This window comes from Spermophilus citellus (assembly GCF_964194105.1).
Source record: "Spermophilus citellus genome assembly, chromosome: 19".
NCBI classification, from domain to species: domain Eukaryota; kingdom Metazoa; phylum Chordata; class Mammalia; order Rodentia; family Sciuridae; genus Spermophilus; species Spermophilus citellus.
Window position 1 is genome coordinate 2,261,373 of NC_138201.1, and position 20,943 is coordinate 2,282,315.

General features: G+C 39.3%; 1 protein-coding gene across 3 annotated transcripts; it reads left to right on the top strand.

Annotated features, from left to right (window-relative positions):
- On the top strand, positions 1-19,271 carry UBA3 (ubiquitin like modifier activating enzyme 3). Of its 3 annotated transcripts, XM_081275903.1 has the most exons (18): positions 33-81; positions 260-301; positions 1,486-1,606; positions 2,837-2,917; positions 5,123-5,205; positions 6,942-7,022; positions 10,929-10,972; positions 11,484-11,548; positions 11,820-11,975; positions 13,692-13,794; positions 13,944-14,057; positions 16,675-16,728; positions 17,186-17,222; positions 17,308-17,389; positions 17,737-17,837; positions 17,957-18,020; positions 18,119-18,173; positions 18,487-19,271. In XM_081275903.1, the coding sequence occupies exons 1-18, from the start codon at positions 62-64 to the stop codon at positions 18,573-18,575; spliced, it is 1,392 nt and encodes a 463-aa protein (XP_081132029.1). In that variant the 5' UTR covers positions 33-61; the 3' UTR covers positions 18,576-19,271. The 3 variants fall into 3 exon arrangements, with proteins under 3 accessions (XP_081132027.1, XP_081132029.1, XP_081132028.1); XM_081275901.1 differs by lacking the exon at positions 260-301 and having other exon boundaries at positions 1-81; XM_081275902.1 differs by lacking the exons at positions 33-81; positions 260-301 and adding an exon at positions 908-1,041.
- Positions 19,272-20,943: the final 1,672 nt, after the last annotated feature.

Below are 20,943 nucleotides of genomic sequence, written 5' to 3' on the forward strand. Positions count from 1 at the left end.
TCCCTTGGGTCCCGCCCCTTCCTCCTCGCCGCGAGGGCCCCTGGGAAGCGGCGGGAGCAATATGGCGGATGGCGAAGAGCCGTAAGTACCAGGGTTGGCCGGCCTGCGCGCCGGGCTGGGCTGGCTGTGAGAGCGCGGCGGTGGGCGGTTGCCGCCGCCGCCGGGGTCCCCTCCCCCGCCCCGTCCCCTCGCCCCATCCCTTCGCGGCGCCAGTGTGCGGCGTGATGCTGACCCTTCTTTTATTCTCTCTTTCTTTTAGGGAGAAGAAAAGAAGGAGAGTAGAGGAGCTGCTGGCTGAGAAGTTAGTGCTGCCGGGAGGCCGGGGCCTCTCCGGGGACCCCCGCCTCCCGCCCCGGCGCGGGGACAGCCGCAGCGGCCGGGGGGCCGGGGCGGGCCGGGGTCCTCCCGCCGCGCGGGGGCCGCGGCCTGCGCTGCAGCCCGGGGAGCGCAGGGGGCCCGCGTCCGGCTCCCGGTGCTGCGCGCCGGCCGGGCGGGGTGGGGGCCGCGGGCCGGGTCTCGCCGGCCAGCCCCGCGACCTCCGCGCGCCTGGGAGGGGCCGCGGCCCTGGCTCGGTGGCCATAGTGACAAGCCACCCCACCCTTGCTGCCCCCGCAGCTTGTGCATGGAGTGACAGTTGCAGGTCGGGCGCGCTCTGTGTGCCAGGCCAAGTGCCACGGCCTCTGTGGTCGACCCCTAAGAGCTAGCCAGACCGCCTGTAGATGAGGTCTGTGGCTGTCAAGGGATCTGCTCAAGGGGACAGCGTTAGTTGTGCAGCCGAACTGAGATGCCGCTCTTATTATTATTATTTAGTTGTTGATAGATCTTTATTAGTGGAGCCCCATATTCAGTATCCTGGAAGGTTCTAGGTGATACTGCCTCTCGAAATCCTTTTCTCTTGTGTGTTTAGTGACAACCACCACCTGACAGTGTGATTCTTTTGTTTTTTTGAAAATTGGAACCTCTGTTTCTTTCTGAGAAAAATGCCTGAAAGTTCCTCTCGTCAAAAGTGATCTTTAAATCACACCATTCTGACTCAGAAAGGTACATAAGCAATAGTAGAGTGGAAACAACACAGTTCTGAAAGTGCCCCCAGGTATCTCATACCTCCTGATCCAATGTTGAAGGCATAGACTGAAAGTTTGCAGTATTCTTTTTAAGTGCCGAATGCAGAGAAGTCCATTTCTCATGGAGAGATCAGTATTCTAAGTTTGAGCCTGGGTTGCTCTAGGAACCCAGAAATAGGCTGATCTATTTCATCAAATGGATGAAATAAAAATAGAAATAAACATACAGTTCTTAGTTTTAAACGAACCAATATAATAAGCAAGACAAACTGGAAAGCCTAAACATAACCACACTGAACATTTCCTATTCTATCTGAGAAGGTCTGGTGTGGTTACCTTTTCATTCCATAAAACCATCATAGTTATAGGTATGACTTTTTCATACTGATCTTTGCAGTTGAATTTACTGTGTTCTGTGCAGAATGGCTGTTGATGGTGGGTGTGGGGACTCTGGAGACTGGGAAGGTCGCTGGAACCATGTAAAGAAGTTCCTCGAGCGATCTGGACCCTTCACACACCCTGATTTCGAACCAAGCACTGAAGTGAGAAACATTTATTTTTAAATAATTGCTCTAGTAGTTTACATTTTGAAAATAATAAAATGCTTCCTTTTTAATTTGCTCTTATAATGCAAATGCTGTTTGGTGAAACATTTATCTTGAAGTATTAAATAGAATATTTAAATGTTTTTATTTGAATGAGTAATACATGAGTCACTTTCATATTATGTAAGTTGAAAGTTTTCAGTTCATAACTTCATTCAAGTTGTTACACTTTAAATTCTTAAAGCTCAAAGTAATTTCTTAGACACTTTTCCCTTTTGTTATGAGAAATTAACTTGATAGGAATATAGATATGCTTTTTAAGTTTTGAAATTGGGCTGGAATGAGCATCTTAGCATTGACTGTAATGAATTGCATGTTAAAATGTTTGTGCTGCAATCGAATTTTGAACTGATTATGTCTGACTTGAAGCTAATGTTCAATTAGCTACAACTTGCTTTTCATTATAATATGGAAAAAAGGATTCTTTACAATAAATTTTTATGTACTTTTGTGTTTAGAAGAGGTATTATTTTGAAATAGAAATATTGTGCTACTCCTAAAATTTAGTGTGCAGAATTTTGAGTTTGGCCCAGGGTCTCATCTTTGAGTAGTTGAACAGAATAGATAGAGTTACATCTGCTTTCTTTGGATAATACACCATACTTTCTTGTACTTTTAAAGTTTTATTTGTTTTGCTTGATAATTTAAGATTGTCCCTTCTGTTAAAATTATTGTTTCAAATTATTTTTTGCTGATAAGGAATTTTCTGAGTTCCTTCTATTTTTTCTTCTGTCATCTCATGTTTTATTTCTCTTACTGTGTTCAAAAGCATCTGTTATTGTTCTTATCTTATTTCTTAAAACTTTAAACACCTTATTTAATGCTCTATCATCTATTTGTAAGATTTTTAAACTGTTCTATTATTAAGTAACTGAATTTGATGTTTTCCCTACCCTTTCAAAAGTTAAAGAAAAAATAATTAGCATAGCTTTTCCTATTAGAAATAGCCTTTTAACATTATACATTAAAAGTCAATTTAAAACTGTGAAATAATTAGTATTTTAGAATTTCTGGATCTGATTCATAAATTTGAAGTAATTGGTCAAATGAAAACTGCTCTTTATCCTTAATTGTATTTTTCTTGGGTACATCAGAAGCTATCTTGTGGTTTGTTGCTTTATTAATGGTAATCATCAAGATTTTAATATGCCTTTCCATTCTTTACAGTCTCTCCAGTTTTTGTTAGATACATGTAAAGTTCTAATCATTGGAGCTGGTGGCTTAGGATGTGAGCTCCTGAAAAATCTGGTAATATGTGTGTGTGTGTGTGTGTGTGTGTGTATATATATATAAAGTATTATTGTCTTTGGTGATGAGTAAATCTTTTCCTTTTCTGTCATACTAGGAAATTTCTCTATTGTGACTGTTAACTTTTTCTTGAGTCCTTGTTAGATAAGTTTAGTAGGTCATATTCTACACAGTAAATTCGATTTAAGGACATCACTTTGGAACGTTTTGAACTCTATAAAATTCTCGAATTTCTTACACTTATTTTCTTCTCTGCTCTTGACCAAATTTTGGCATATATTCTTTTGCAAAGAACCCACTTTATTTTACTGACACTGAAATAAATAAAAAACGAGTAATTGGTATTTTAATGTGAGTTTCAAATAATTTACTGTTTCTTTTACTTTTCCAAATTAGCCAGCTAGATGAGTAAACATTGTATCATTTTATAGAGTGAAACACTGAGGTCAGGGAAGTTCCAGATTTTTCTGGATTATAGTGAATGGCCTGGAATCAATTGTTGGACTAGTATCCTTTTTCACTGAAGCAGTAAGCATTATGTGACCTAATAAAATGGTAATTTTTGATGACCCATGATAAACCCCTAAATTTAGGATGACTAAACCTGTGTATATTTTATGGAAATTCATAATTTGTTGTATAATTAATTGGTTTCATTAATTTTCTTATAACCACACAAAAAAGGCTTTTTCAGTCTTTTATCAGTTTATTTAACAAAAATAGATAAGGGGACAATTGATTTAAAACTGTTACATGGTGAGCTTCTCATTGCTGTGTGGACAGTGGAAATGCTTGAGAAGATAAAGCAGGTCAGAGACAGATGGGGGATCTGAGTAGTTGCCCAAGGCAATTAAAGTTTCAGTATAAAAGCTGGGCACAGTGGTGCCATGCCTGTAATCCCAGCAACTAAGAAGGCTGAGGCAGGAGGTTTGCAAGTTTGAGACCAGCCTCAGCAACTTAAAGAGGCCCTAAGCAACTTAATTTTGAGAACCTGTCTCAAAATTAGAAATAAAAAAGGCTGGGGATGTGGCTCAGGGATTGAATGCCCCTGGGTTAAATCTCTAGTACCAAAAATTTTTTTCAGTATAAACCCAGCTGTATTAATTGTACTAAGAAACACTAATGTCACTCCTATTGAAGTTGTAGAAACTTAAATGTCCATTGTACATAGTGTTATGCTGGCTTCTCTGGGAATTACAGGTCTCCATGGTCTTTACAACAAATTTACATTTTTACTGGGGAGACAAGTCTCATACGTATGAAATAGCAGTGTGTGTGATATTCTGGATTAGAGTGCCAAAATGATGGCACCTTGTCAGACTTAGATGCTCCTGCAATGTGAAACCAAAGACTTGTGGAAGGGAAGTGCTCCTGGAGCTTAGACAGTGATTTTGTTAAACAATATGTATGTCCAAGTCTCTGAAAGCTTCACTTCCATTTCGAAGCCCATTGTTTCTTATGTGGTATGTACTAACATTAAATGTAAAATAATTGAAGATTAGATCTGAGGATTAGTCATCAAACAGCTTCAAGGAGTGGTTGTTATTTGTTACATCATTTACTTCTTACACACAGCAAAAAAACTTAGGACTTCAGTTTCTCCCTGTTACTTTGCTTTATTTAGCTATGGCACATAAGAGATACATGCTTTTTGTTGTTCTTGTTTTTGTTTAATGATTGAACAGCCTACATTTCTTGAGCCTCCTCTGCATGTGTTGAGCATCACTTTAGATGGGAAAGATGTAGCATTTAGCAATACAGACAGGTGTGCATGCTGCTCACATTTTAGCTGAGGGGAAAAGACGAGCAGGATTTATAGGTGGCAACCAACCTGTGAAGAAAAGAAGGAGGCAAGAGAGGAAGGCTGGCGTTGGGGCACAGGCTGCAGAGGGGTGTCTTTGAGCCAGGCAAGCAGTGTGCCATGCAGGTGCCTGGGGGACACCCATCTAGGCAGGGAGCAGCAGACTCACAAGCCACAGAGGCCTGAGCTGCTGTCCTCTGGTTCCAGGCTGGTTGAAGCTGGGCCAGTACACACTTTTACCATCACAAGTTTTGTGTGCCTTTAAGATTTCTTTTAGTCATGGAATGTAGTTATGCAGAGTTTGTTACCAAGAGTTTTGGGTGTGGGCTGCACTGAAAACAAATCTTAAATTTCCACAATTGTCAGGACACTTCTGCTTAATTGGATTGTTTTTGTTCCCACAGGCTCTGTCTGGTTTTAGGCAGATTCATGTTATAGACATGGACACTATAGATGTTTCCAATCTAAATAGGCAGTTTTTATTTAGGTAAGTTTTACTATCAGAGTTTTTTTCCTTAACCCTGCAAAACATTTGAACTTGAGTACATTGAAGTTTAATAGATTTTTTAAAAACTAATGGAGAATATATGCAAATTTTATTTAGGAAAAAAGAAAACTAGTGCTTAGTTTTACGAAAAATTTTGCAAGATAATTTGGAGCATCTGAGTGAAAATAGTTCTGTAAGCAAATATTCTTTTTTCTTGGTATGTGGACCATTTCTAGTATGACAAATTTTGATTATAGAAATGCTCTAAAAGTCCACTGAAATGATTGATTATTGATAATAGGCCATGCCCTTTAATTTGTGGCTAAAATGGTTGAAGAAATAATGATAGTTGACATTTCTTGAGTGTTTATTAGGTGCTAAGCACTTTCTAAACTCTATATGTGTTACCTTATTTAATTTCAAAGTAGTTCTCAATTCTTGGTTAAGTAATTCGGTGAAGATGTCTGTAAGGATGTGTGCAAAAGGCCATTTTTTATAAGGCAGTCCTGTGTGGAGCAGTCAGATCCCACTTAGCATGTAAATGAGCCAGCAGTCTTCCCAGAAACCACTATGGGGTTCTTCTGCTTGGTATCTGCTGTGAAAGCCTAGGATGCACAGTCCCTACTACATACCCAAGGAGCTTCCTGTGTACACAGCAGTTGGATGCAATACTGAAATCAAGTGCTCTGGTTTATAGTCTTAAGCAAATTAGGACAAATTGACAAAAAAACTCTTAGCGGATTTGAATCTAAAAAGAATATTGTTGTATGGAGAAGAGAAAAATTGACCTGTTAAAGTATTTTTCTTTGAAATTCCAATTTTAAATAAAATATACCCTCTAATAAGCCAATGAGATGTGTTATTTTCATTTGTTTTAAAGTGTTCATGTTAGACATGAAGGAATACAAGAGTGAAAATACAATTGCTTTTTTCCAGGTGTTTAAATCTGGTGGGTCTGATAGGTGTGCATATGTAAAATGTGTTATGAAGGTAGGAATCATGAGGCACTTCCTGAGTACATGAAGGAGTGAGTCATTGTTTGAGAAGGATAAGGAGGCATTAGGAAAAGAAATGCCTTGGGTCCTGCTGGAAGAGGGAATGGTGTCCTCTCCTGTTACGTGGTTATTAGCTAGGGGTGACCTTTGGGGTTTTATGTTGTTGGCTTCTTGAAAATGTTGATCTATTTGCACTTTTTAGGTAATGCCTTTGAAAATTACTCTTTCTTTAAAAACATGAGTAAAGCTGCTTAAGGGACCCAGAATTTACTAGTTAGCACACACTGGAAGAAGGTGATAATAAGTAGAAGGTTCTTGTGTCCCAGAATGAATCTCTTTATATTTCAGGCAAGGCTTGCATAGTAGGTAAGTAACCTCTTAAGGTTCTGGGTTCAGGCTACGTACCTGGAATGTTTGTTTGGATATTTAAGTTCTTACACTGAAAAATGTCAGAGTGATAACTTTCCAGGAAATAGGGCATTTTTATGCTTTACCTGGAAAAAAAAAAGCACTGTTCATGTTTTCACTTAAGTACATAATTAGATGTCATAGTAAAGACCATCAGCAGGGATTGAAATTTAGGGTTGAAAGTTATTATTGGTGTAAAAATACTTAGCTAAAAAATTCTAAATATTCTATAAGTAAATTCACTGTGGATTTATATTTATGTTTAAAAGTTAATTATGTGGATCATCTAGATTTATATTATGAATGATCATTTAAATATGATTTTTCCTGTAGGCCTAAAGATGTTGGAAGACCTAAGGCTGAAGTTGCTGCAGAATTTTTAAATGACAGGATTCCTAATTGCAATGTAGTTCCGTATCCTTTTGTCAAAAGCATTTGCTTACTTTTTGAGATCAAATTTTATTATAACACATTAAATAAAGAATATAGATAAGGGGAAAAGGTGGCATGATTTTATTATTGAAGTAATAGTAACCTTTTGTTTTATATTCTTTCCATTTTTTCTTTATAGTTATGTAAATATGTTTTCATCCTGGTTTTTGCTTTTATTTTTTGTATTAGGATTGAACCCAGGGCACTCTACCACTGAGCTACGTCCCCAGCCCTTCTTGTTTTATTTATTTATTTAATCTATTTAAAAAATTTTATTTTAAATAAGAAAGCATTTCTAATGCTACAGGCATCAAGGTATTTAAAAGGTATCAAAAATTTGGTGTATAGCAACTCTGGATCATATTTTTATTTTATTTTCAGATGGTCTGGGTAAGTTTCCCAGGCTGGCCTAGAGTATGGGTTCCTCCTCCTGCAGCCTCCCTAGCAGCTAGGATGATGGGTGTGGCTGTTACACCCAGCTTTGCCCTGACTTTCCAGTTAAGCTTATGTGGCCTGTGTCATCATCTACTTTCATTTTGAATGATTGTTCTTAGTTTCAGTCTCAGTCACATATGTTTGCTACTAGACTGAGTTCCTAGGCCAGTGGTGTCTTCTAGTAGTTGACAGAGTAGACAGTTGGCATGTTGGGAGGTAAATAGAAGTTGTATCATGTTAGAAAAAATTTACTTTTACAAGAATCTATTTTTTTTTTTTTTTTTTTAATCAAAGGAGTATTCCTACTGTGGTAGGAATTTAGATCTGGGAAACTTGATATTTTATAGGCAATCAGGAGATTGGATTTAGATGTGAGAAATGCTTCAGAAATCAAAATCAACATAAAAATCAGTTGTTTCCATGCCTTAACAGTGAACATCTGGAAACTGAAATCCAAAGTACAGTGCCATGTGGAACTATCAAAAACAGTAGGATTTAAGTGGAAATCTAACAAGATAAGTACAAGGCCAGTGTGCTGAAAACCGTAAAGTGCTCATGAAAGAACCAAAGAACAAATAAAAGGAGAGAGATTCTGTGTTCAAGGATTGAACAATTTGGTAATGTCACTTCTGTGTGACATTACAGTTCCTATCAATATCCTAAGAAAAGTTTTACTGGTACAGAATTATTCCAGAATCTGTATGGAAAGGAAAGGAATGGCTAAAACAATTCTAGGGGGGAAAAAAGAATAAAGTGGAAGAAGCCGCTGTGCAGTGTCCAGGCTTCTCAGGCACTGTCAGAGGGACAGTGCACAGATCGGTGAACAGAAGGGCAGGGACAGCAGCTGGGCTTTAGAAAGGCACAAAGACAACTCAGTGGAGGAAGGGCCGTCTGCCAAAGCTGTGCTGGATTAGCTGGACTGCCCCGGCCTGACCCTCACCCCTCCTGTAGAATTGACAGAGTGGGCATGGATGCAAGCATACGGTGTGAAAGGGAGAAGCCTGACGATGGCAGAGTTTCTTTGGGACCTGGGCTTGTTGACCAGTCTTTAGATCATATCAGCATCATCCACAGAAGAGACAATTGACAAGCAGGACTTGAATAAAATCAGAAACTTTGGGTCTGTGAAAGACCCTCTCACAGGAAGGGAAAGGCAGACCACCCGACTGGAGGGATGATGAAGCAGCTGCAAGGCAGTCCTGTTTCCAATACAGTTCCTTCAGTGTCCATGGAAGATCAAGTCCAGGCTGCCAGAGAGACCAATGTCCAGGGATGCTGAAGTCCTGTTATGTAGAATGGCCTAGTATTTATATAGAACTATGAGGTTGAATCATTTCCAGATTACTTACAATACGTAATGCAATTTAAATGCTATGAAAATAAACTGTTTAGGGAATAGTGACAAAGAAAAACAGTCTTATTATAAATTCATATTATTTGAACATAGTAAGGTGTGATTCATTTTTTTTTCCCAATACTATCCCAAATTGTTGAACCATGCCTGTAGAACCCATGGATACAGAGGGCCAACTATATATAAAGAATTCTGAAAACTCAGTAGTAAGCTAGTACAGCAGTGCATCCCTATAATCCTAGCTGCTCTGGAGGCTGAAGCAGGATATCGTAAGTTCAAGGCCAATCTGAGAAACTTAGGAGACCCTGTCTCAAAAATAAAAAAGGCTGGGGATATAGCTGAGTAACAAAATGCTTGCCTAGCATGTGTAAAACCTTGGCTTAAATCTCCAGTATCACCAAACAAATGGTTAAACAATCCCATTTAAAAGTGGATAAAAGATATAAAGGGATATTTTATTAAAGAAATGGCAAAAAAAAACCCTTAAAAAATGTTCAACATCAAGTCAAAACCACAATGAAATACTACTGTGACACATCTATTAGAATAGCTAAAAGAAAATATGGCAACTAATGCTAATGGAATTACAGAAAAACAAGATCACTCATATGTTACTCATGGAAATGTAAAATAGGGTAGCCATCTGGAAAAATAGTTTGGCTGATCCTAAAATTGTAGGCATAAACTAGCAGAGCACCTAATAGTTTCATTTCTGGACAGATCCCAGAGGAAAGAACACATGTTTGCATAAAAGCCAATTTTTGTGACAGTGTTCATGGCTGTTTGTGGTAGGTAGCCCCAAACTGTAAACAACTTCCCGCGATAGGTCAAGTGTCAAACTGTAGTATACCTGTCACGAAATACTACTGACTAGTAAAAGCACCTTGTGAAACGTGTAGATGCTGAGTGAACAGTGTTACCCTTGGAAGGTCAGATTCTGGGGGCTCCCCTTACATACCATCTTGAAATGACAGTGAAGGAGATGGAAAGTGAGTGATACCAGGGATTAGGCATGAGGTCAAGGATCAGCTACAAACAGGTATTGAGAGGCCTTTATGGTGGTAGAACAGTTGTGAGATGTACAGTTGTGTCTGAATGTCAGCTGTATTCACATGGTAACAATGTTGTAGTCATGATTATGACATTGTGATAATGTGAAATGTAACCATGAGACCTTTCTGTACTCTGCTTGCAACTTACTATAAATTCATATTATTTGAACATAAGTTGGAAATACAGCCACTTTAGGGCAAAAAAAAAAAAAAAAAGCAAGGATATTTGTATTCTCTCTGGGTCATTATTTAGATCTGAGAAACCTTGTGTATTTTATAGAAATCCAGGATGTGGAGCCACGCTTGGTAACACACCCTTGTCTTCTTAGCTACTCAGGAGGCTGAGGCAGAAGGTTTGCGAGTTTGAGGCAACTTGGAAAGATCCTGTCTCAAAGTAAAATAAATAAGGGCCGGAGTTTGAGCTCAGTGGTGAGCAGGTGCCTAGGCTGTGCCCGTCCCCAGCACCACACACAGGCCTGCGTGAGTGATCTCTTGGGGTTGCCCCTGGCTCCCCTACTGCCAGTCTTCCAGGCTTGCTGTGTTTCTTTTGTTGACCTCTTAGCTATGGCTCAGGTTCCTACTTGCCTAGTGTTCAAAAGGAATGGAGGTCTGAATGGGTGAGAAAAATCATTTATTTTTCACAACTATTTGTAGGCACAAATTAGAAATCTTGCTTTTTAAATGGAGGCTGTGTTGAAGATGTTGCTTACTGGGAGAGCGTTTGCTAGTGTGTGTGAGGCCCTGGGTTCAATCCCCAGTACCAAAACCAAACACAACCAACCTACAGCCAGGTAGCCTGCAGACCTCCCAGAGGGCATTGGTTTGGTTGACGAGAGGTGCTCAGGGACGAGAAGACAGTGGTTAGGGAGGGAGGAAAGACTGCCAGGAAGTAGGCTTGTGTGGGTCTTGTCAGGTTTCTTGAATCCCCTGCTTTGAACACTGTTTCTTGTTTAAATATATATACACTTATCATTTGTTCTGTTGGCATTTTAAGTTCATTTTAGAAATTAAAATTTTGGCCGCTTAAGTTCCTTTACCTGTGTTCAGACACTTCAACAAGATTCAAGATTTCAATGACACTTTCTATCGACGTAAGTTGTTCGCTTGAAACTAAATTTCCTCGGTTCTTAGCTTTTTAGTTGCTGGCTTTTCCACAATTGCTGGCTGCTGGAAGGCTTTCTCAGCATTGGCTTTTCAGTCAGGTTCTCGATCAACCAACTGAAAAGAGTGCCATGATTTTAGATCGTAGTTGATCGACTTGCTACTGTATTGTTCCTTGCTGACTGAAATAAGGATTACTCAAGGGTCAGAAGCTTTGAGAGAGAGAGATTGTGATAAAATGCACTTTATCGTTGGTTTCTAAGAAAGCAAATCATTTTGTAAAACTGCCTTATTTAAATTAATAAATATATATTTAGAGCAGTTTTAGGTTCTCAGCACAGTAGAATGGGAATCCCAGTTTCCTGTCCCTTCTCCCTGCAACAGCCTTCTCTGCTATTAGCATTCCACACCAGAGTGGTGCATTTGCCAGTGTAGGGGACTGCCTTGGAACGTCACATGGAACTGAGTCTTTAAAAATTAAACCTGGTTTGTCTCTCTTAGAATTTCATATTATCGTGTGTGGACTGGACTCCATCATAGCCAGAAGATGGATTAATGGAATGCTGGTAAAGACTTTAGTGTTACAGTTCTCTGAAGGGTTTACCTCTGTTTTTGACATACCAAGGACCAGAATTGCATATCCTGTTTTTGGATTAAGTGAATGTACTTCTCTGTTACTTCCCAGTCAGTGGTTGAGGGGAGAACACAGACTGTGAACTCTATCACCCTGGAGTGTAGATGTTAGCAGTGTGACCCTCCCAGAGTTACTTGGAAGTGTGCTGCTGGTTTTCAGTTTTTAATCCCTTTTCCCTTTCAACATTCAAAACGCTTCCCTAGATCTCTCTCCTAAACTATGAAGATGGTGTGCTGGATCCAAGCTCCATTGTCCCTCTGATTGATGGGGGAACAGAAGGTTTTAAAGGCAATGCCCGGGTAATCCTGCCTGGGATGACTGCGTGCATCGAGTGCACGCTGGAGCTCTATCCACCACAGGTAACTAGAAGGACCTGCGCGTCTCTCATAGCATCTTATGCTAAAGTGGGGTTGAATTCTTACATCTAGCCAGGACTTAGGATTTCTAATTAGGGGTGAACATTTTTAATTGTGCTAAGAACTGGGGTGTCGTGCAGTGCTAGAGCATCTATTTAGCATGCATGAGGCTTGGCTTCAATCCCCAGCACAAAATAAGTAAATTAGTTTTGAAAAATATGATTATTTTAAGAATAAAACTTGAGGTTCTTGTCTATTTAAGGAAAGTTATAGACTGAATATCATAGTTCTGAACTGTTTTGTTTTTATACTTCATTTGTACTAGTTGTTTATTTGGGAGGTAGGGATCGAGGAGAATTACAGAGTGTGCTGAGATAAAGCTGTGATTTATTTGGTTTTCAGTTACACAGTATTCCTCCTTTATCCGTGTTTTTGATTTCCCTGGTTTTAGTTACCTATGTTCTGAAAACATTAAATGGAAAATTCTGGAAATAGCCAGTTTGTAAGTTTTAAATTGTGTGCTCAGTATGTGATGAAATCTCATGCCATGCCATTCTGATCTGCCTGCCCAGCTTGTGACTCGCTCCTTTGTGCAGAGTCCATGCCATGTGTGCATATGTCCTATGTCACTGGTGGTCTTAAATATGGTTCCAGAGCACAGGAGCAGTGTGTACATGCCAAAGAGAAACAGCAGGTGCTTCCCTTCAGTGAAAAAGTAAAGGTTCTTGACTTAATAAAGGGGGAAAAAAGATGGCTGGTGCAGTCACACCCGCCTGTCATCCCAGTGGCTCCAGAGGTGGAGGCAGGAGGATCACAAGTTCAAAGCCAGCCTCCGCAGCGTACAGAGGCCCTAAGCAACTTGGTGAGACCCTGTCTCAAAAAATAAAAAGGAGTGGGGATGTGGCTCAGTGGTTAAGGGCTCCTGGGTTTAGTCCCTAGTCCAAAACATCCACAGCATCTTCAAAAACAGCCACAACAAAGGAACAGTGTGCTTCAGAAGCCAAATACAGTGATGCCTGTAGGACAGTAATGTTGGAGAGGCCACGCTCACATGACGTTTATTGTGTTGGGTTTTATTCTTTCATTTTTATCATTATTATTCCTGTATTTAATTTATAAGTTAAACTCTTACGCTAAAGCATGTATGTGTAGGGAAAAACAGCATGTATAGGGTTGGGTATAGATCTGCAGCTTTAGGCTTCTATGGAGGGCCTTGGAATGTATCCCCCCCAGATGAAAGGGAACAGCTGCCCTTATTTTAGGGAAATAAAAATACCAGCAATAGAATGATGTTTCCAAATGGGGCTCTTTAGTCTACCTGCCTACTTTAAAGGACAGTTAAAATTTTGGAATTTATATTTCATATGACTTAAAAGTTGGTTTCTCTCAATTTGTTTTTTTTTCTTTCATACCTTCGTATTTAAATATCAGGTAAACATAAGTGATTCATATTTGAGAACCTAATTCAGCACTTCTCTTGGTCTAACAGAGCTTAAATTTACATACCATAAAAGAATAGGGCAACCCATCTTTATAGGAAGATGAACCTAAAGTAACTGAGCTACTCCATTAGTTTTAGAAATATTAATGGCATACAGTGTTTTCCTTATATAAATGGAGTTCTGAGGTGAATGTTACAAACTAAATCGTAACTAGAAGTTGCTTTTTAAAATAATTCATCACTTAAAATTCACTAAAAAAGACAAACTGTGGTTTTAGGTTAATTTTCCCATGTGCACCATTGCATCTATGCCCAGGCTACCAGAGCATTGTATTGAGTATGTAAGGATGTTGCAGTGGCCTAAAGAGCAACCTTTTGGAGGTAATTAACCTAATTTAATAATCCAGAATTATATAAAATATGTATTTTCTACATTATTCATTTGGATAATTTCATCAAAAAATAAATTGCTTATGATTACATATTTCTGTTTTCCTTTCTTTCTCTCTCTCTTTTTTTTTTTTTAACAGAAGGGGTTCTATTAGATGGAGACGATCCTGAACATATTCAATGGATTTTCCAAAAATCTCTAGAGAGAGCATCACAATATAATATTAGGGGTGTTACATATAGGCTCACCCAAGGTAAGTTAGTGAATTGTCAAGGAATTGATCTTTGGGTGATCCCTTTTTTTAAGGGCTAGGATGCTTTGGGGAAATTATCAGTAAGTAATTTTAGACAGTACCATCCATTTGAGATTCAGTAAAGGCACATGGAAATGACAGTTTCCAGGTTCCCCCAGAGTAGAGAGAACCAGGTCCAGCAGAATTCACACTATGTATTACTAGGGGGTTAGTGAAATGATAGGATTGTGCTTATTTAGGCCCTGAGTCATCCACTTTCTCTCTCAATGAAGACATCCATGGCTCCCTGTGGACATGTCTTTCACATTTGGACAATGCTGTTGCACGATTATTTTGTGTAGTCTCTGTGTCGAAGATAAGAAATCTCTACCTTTAGTCTGGGTTTCATCTCAGTCTAGTGCTCCTCTGCCTACGCTTTGCAGGTACCGAGGACCCAGGTCTGTCACTCTGTAGACCTCTCTCATGCTGTGTGGCCTCGAGTCCTCATTGCCTGCTTCTGCTGGGGCCATATTCCAGTTGTCTGTGCCGTCCTGGCTGCCTGGCCAGAGCAGCATTCTGGGATCCGGCTTATTGTGAACCAGACTTGGGACAGATGGTGCACTCTTAAAGATGAGAGTGGAGTTTTTTGTTTTTCTGCCGTTTGTTCTTTTGTCCTTGATGCTGCACTTTGGATTCTCTTGCCTCCTGTCTACTGTTTATTCTGACTATGCAGTCGCGAAGCCACGTCTCCCTATTACAGACTTGGCAATTTGGGGTGTTGTTTTATTTTATCCAAGTATAGGCTCTTAGACATTTATTCTTAAAATTCAACTTCCTATTTTCTCTCTCTATATATTCTTCTACCAACTTCCATTGATCTTCTGTTTTGAAAAACTTACTATTTATTTCTTCTCCAAACATCTGATTGAAATTTTAGCCCAACATGGTGGTGCATGCCTGTAATCCTAGCTACCCAGGAGGCTGAGGCAGGAGGGTCAAAAATTCCAGACTAGCCTGGGCAACTGGGCAAGAAAATAAAAAGGGCTAGGGATATAGCTCAGTGGTAGAGCACTTGCCTAGCATGTTCAAGACCCTGGAATCAGTTCCCAGCCAAAAAAGAGGAGGAGGAGGAAAAAAAAAAAACAAGACTTAGTTGCCTGATAGCAGACATGTGATTCAGACCCTTTCACATCTAGATCATTCTATTAATTAGGCCTTCTTGAGTATTTCACATTTCTTTTTATTGCTGAAGGACCTTTCTGCTCTGCGTAAGCCTGGACACAATGTCTTCCCTGTGTCCCTGAGTTGCCCAGCTGGTCATAGTGGCTAGATGGGACTGGTCCTATAAGACTTGCCTCTGAAGAGTCAGCTCAGTCGCTGTCAGCAGGGCTCCTGGCCTACCTACTACAGGCCATCCATCCTTCCTAGAATTTTGCCCCAGAGTCTCAGAGGTTCACCAGGAAGAGGTTTTTCTTTTTGCAAATTGCCTGTTTTCCTTCTTGATTATTTCCTTATATTCACTGGTGTGCTAGTGACGTTACTTGAAACGTCCATTCATACCCTGTCCTCCTTACCCCACTCCCTTCCCTGTGCTGACCAGCTTGGTGTTCCCTGAACACATCATGCTCCTTCACCCCTTGGTGGTTTAATACCCCCTGATGCCTGTGCCTGGGATATTCTTTTCCTTGATTCCTCAACACTTCCTCCTCCCCTCAGGTATCCATCAATCAGGTTCTTTCATCATTCGGCCTCTGCTGATGTCTAAACCGTGCCTACTTTACCTGTTTTTCCTTGCACGACACTACTTACTGACAGCCTCATTTTTTAATGCAAAGAGTATTTCACACTTACGCTGTTATGCATCCGAATCTGGGACTGTGGCCATTGCTGTTTAGAGAAATCACTGCATGACTGACCTTGCCATGGTTCCATCACCTCTCCAAGGAGGCCTTAGAGCCATCTCATGGGGACTACCCCCCACCACTGTTGTCCTAACATACACTGTTTCATTTAATTGACTGCTATGTCCCGCCTGAAAGGTCTGTCAGAAACTTTCTTCACTGCCACTGTGAACACCACCTGGAACAGTGTCTGGCATATGGGATGCACTTGGCAGCCCTTAGAATTAACAAATAAGTGTGCTTTGTCTTAGAGAACGATAAACGCATTTCAGGATGTTATTTCCTTCATCCATACTTTTTTTTTTTTTTGGCAACAGGGATTGAACCCAGGGGCACTTTACCACCATAGAGCCACATCCCCAGCCCTGTTAATATTTAATTTTGAGACAGAGTCTCCTAAGTTGCTCAGGGTCTCGCTAAATTCCTGAGGCTGGCTCTCCTTCATCCTCCCACACCTTTCACCAGAACATGGTGTACACTTTGCAGCTTGAGGACTGGAGCGTCGATAGGGAAGAGAGAAACCAGAGGACATGGAGGAGCACTTCTGTACACCAGAAAAATCTCTTTGTTCCTGTAGATTAAGATCCTGAGCACATTATAAAATGATAGGAGCGCAAAACATTGTTTCATGATTAACCTTTACTCCCTGGCTTTAAAGCCCAAAAATGGCATTAATGATCATTTTAAACTATTATTTTAAGACAAATGACTATATTTTAATTGATACATTTTTTCAGGGGTGGTAAAACGCATCATTCCTGCTGTTGCTTCCACAAACGCAGTCATTGCAGGTAAGGAGGAAAGGCTACCTCTTAGTTGTTTCTTTCCTTTGGTTTTTGAATCAGTGTTTAAATTGATGTTTCTGCAGCTACTAGTGTTCCAGGAATTCAGTATCTTGGGTGAATTGTGTAATTAAGTTATCCAAAGAAGAACAAGCTGTTGGACCCTGTAATTTTTGTCCATGCTATGTCTTAATGTGCTTTTCAGTGGAGGGACATTTTAATACCATATCTTTTTAATCAGTATAACAGGCTGCTCATTAATCTGATAAAGAAGAAGAAAAATAAGTATGTTACTCTGTTGCTTAGATCTCACAAAGCAAATGAAAATTTGTAACTTTTTCAGTTTTTAAAAGAGCATATTTAAAAAAAACCAATGGCCATTGTAAATGTATTCTGATTTATAACCAACCTTTTAAGTGTCTAATTTTCAAATGAGTTAAAGCATCTTTATTTTCTCCCCTTTCAGCTGTGTGTGCCACTGAAGTTTTTAAAATAGCTACAAGGTAATGGTTTTCATCTTTAATATATATATAAATCTATGTTTTGACATGGTTTGATTGTATAAAGATGAACCTCTTTTCATTACAGTGCATACATTCCCCTTAATAATTACTTGGTATTCAATGACGTAGACGGGCTGTACACTTACACATTTGAAGCAGAGAGAAAGGTTGGTACTGTTCAACTAATGGGAAGGTTTTTGATCATGCATGCTTTGATTTTTACATATTAATTTTTGATCAGCAATTTGAACAGAATGGCCCAAATCATGAGTATTTTACTTGCCAACTACCAGAGCTCTACTTACACATCTTTTGATGGGTAGCCTCAAATAAATACTCTACAGCAAAATAATTTAGAAGAAATAGTCTATTATGAGAAACGGCCTTTAAAGCATTAAAAAGTTTTCGTAGGAAATATGCCTGATCATAAATAGCTTGATTTCCATTTCCTTGTTTCAAGGAGACTAGTATTGGTTCATGTACCACTGAAATTTGTTGTGTTTTCTGTACATAGGAAAACTGCCCAGCTTGTAGCCAGCTTCCTCAGAACATTCAGTTTTCTCCATCAGCAAAACTGCAGGAGGTTTTGGATTATCTAACCAATAGTGCTTCTCTGTAAGTGTTCTGTGCTTTGGTTATATTGTAAAAATCCTTTATTTTGTATTTTAAAACTTTGAAAACAAGAATTGTTTTTTAAGCAACTGATGCTATATTTTTCTCATGATCATATTTAGGCAAATGAAATCTCCAGCTATTACAGCCACATTAGAGGGGAACAACAGAACACTTTACTTACAGGTGATCGGTGCTCATTTTAAATTTTTTTTCAGAAAATTTTAGCAACAGTTTAATTTCACTTTAATGTGATTTACAGTAACATAAGTTTTGTTTTCTAGTCAGTAACCTCTATTGAAGAACGAACAAGGCCAAATCTTTCCAAGACGTTGAAAGGTATTTTAAACATATATTAATAGTTTTATTTTGGTAAAAATAGTAAATGTTTATTCTAGATTTGCACTTAATGCTTATATACATGATCAGATCATAATTACTTATATCTTTGGAAAAAATTAATTGCTCTTTTAATAGAATTAATAAACTCCAAAAAAATAATTATTATCTTGCTTAAAGAGAACTTAATTTCTATGTTTATCTGTACCATAAAACTATATTTGTGTGTATATTGTTATCTTTATCTCTCTCTCGTTTTTTTTTTTTTTTTTTCTTTTTTGCTGGGGATTAATTATGCTTCTTTTATTTTAAGAATTAGGACTCGTTGATGGACAAGAACTGGCAGTTGCTGATGTCACCACACCACAGACTGTACTATTCAAACTTCATTTTACTTCTTAAGGAGAATAAATCTGCACATAATAGAACACTTAGGGAAATAAGATACTTCATGGATGCTAAGAAATATAATGGATGTCATTTTTAGCATTAGTATTGCTGGAATTTGATTTTTTTTTTAATATAATGAACTACTCTTTTTTAACTTAATAACTTACCTTGAAGACAGAGTTTTGGGGTTGGTGCTTACAGGCATCTTCCTTGTGTGGGTGATGATGCCTGGAGGGAGAGGGTACCTGGATTAAGTGGGTTGCTTCTCTTGAAAGAGGAGGCAGGCGCCCTCCTGTGTGTGAGCATTGTTATTCTGCTTGAAGAACACACTCCTTGTCCTTCACTTGAGCACCACGTACACAGAGGACAACCTTCAAGGAAATAAGGAATTCAGTTTTTAACATTACAGCTTGACATGTAGCGTATCCTGAACATAGACTGATTCTTGATTTAATGCTCATTTTTCACTGTGGCTGTCCAAATGAATGTTAATTATTGCATTTTATCTTGTCCATAATAATTTGTAAACAGTGTTATAACTGAATACCTGTGCATGAAAATAGGAACTATTTTCATGTATTTATTTGTAGTGCCATAGAGGCCAATATGCACAGATTTAAGCCAGGACATGGCTGTTTAAAAAATTTACTGTTTAAACAGTTATCGCTGATGCTTTTGCACTATTTATTAATAAAATCATACATTGTCTTCCTTTTTCACTGAAATTTTAAAAAGTAGATTAAGTTGAACAGTAATTCCAAAGTAATGTAGGAATAATTTTTAAATGTTTAAAAGAATTACTATCACCAGATTTTTATTGCACCTGAATTAATACTTTTGCTGCAGTGATTTCCACAGTAAAGATCTACTATTTTAATTTGACTTGCCTCTAACATAATAATGTAATGAAATTGAATAACTATATTTTTATATTAAGGTCACAACATATTTTTGTTTCTTCAAAGATACTAAAACCAAAATCAAGCACATGTACTAAAAACCTGGGTTGTAGTATTTTAATGTGGGAACATGTAGTCCTTGCTGTTGACTTGGATGACAGTTTTTTTGTTTTGTTTTTTGGTTAGATGGCAGTTTTCTGCTCAAAAGCTTTGTAGTTATGTGTCAGTGGTTTTCATTTATTCTTCCCAGCTCCATGTTGACAAATTGTTTGATTATCAGTCCAAAGGGGGTAAATTTACATTCTATACCTAAAAAGTCACAGAGCCAGCCTGACTTTTTGTTAGTTTATTTGGGATACCAGGGATGGAACCCAGGGCCTTGTGGACTACTAAGCTAGAACTTAGCCATGTCCCCAGCATAGCCTCAACTTCTGAAGGTGAAGAAACAACATTTAGCATCTCCTTTGTTCAGGTGCTATACTTCTCCAAAGTAGCCTTCTGAAAAGGTAATACTGTCTCCGTCTCACTGCTGAAGAAATAGTTTAAGGAGGCTTGGGTCTTCTATACAAAGCTGATCTGCAGATTTTCTCTTGATTTATCCTCTAGCATACACAGGTACAAATCTTGTACCAACAGTGCTGTAGCTGGGTCAGGAGCCACCGGTAAGGAGAGTGTCGCCTAATGCTAAGTACCAGCTCAAGGTGAAAGCACAGGGCCTGGAAAAATCCTGGCAGGGAACTCAGGCTGCCACAGGATGATCGAAGAAGCCAGAGTTGAAGGCAAAAGGGCCCTAGTGGCCCCTGCCTCCATGCTGATTTTCTGCCCATCCCTTTGGGTTTGGGGCCAGCACATCCTGCAGGTGTCTGCATGTGGTGAAAGCTGCCCATTTGTTTTTTCCTTCTCTCTTCCTGGACCCTCTATATACCTGTACAATTTCTCATCTGCTGCTCCAATGCCTTTACTCTGGTCCTACTGAGAGTTACTGGGAATATCAGTGTGGCCCATCCATTTCCCTTCTGCAACAGGGCACATAACCCTTCAGTGGTGCTTTATGGCTTGACCTCACCTGCGGTTTGCCCTCATCACCCACATTCCCTGCTTTTCTGGCTCACCCTGATCTTCTGGTTGTCCCTTATCACGTGGCTTCTGTCAGCCTACATACAGCTTTCCCTGGTGTGCTGGCTTCCCCTCCACATCCAACTTTTCTTCCTTGCCTGACTTCCCTTCATCTCAGGCCCTGCTTTGGTCTTCTGGCTTTTCTTCATTTTGTAGTTGTCCTTTCCTTTCACCGGAGTCTTCCATGCGACAGTTCCCTCCATTTCCTGTTCATGGGTTCTGGGCAGGTTGCTCCCTTTCCAGGTCCCAGAGATCTGGGAGGACCTAGGGCAAGTCCAAGATGCTTTTGAGTGAGTGTCACCATGGAACCCTGGATTTTTGTATGAAGTCTGCCTTTTAAGTGTTGGTGGATTTTGTCTTTAACA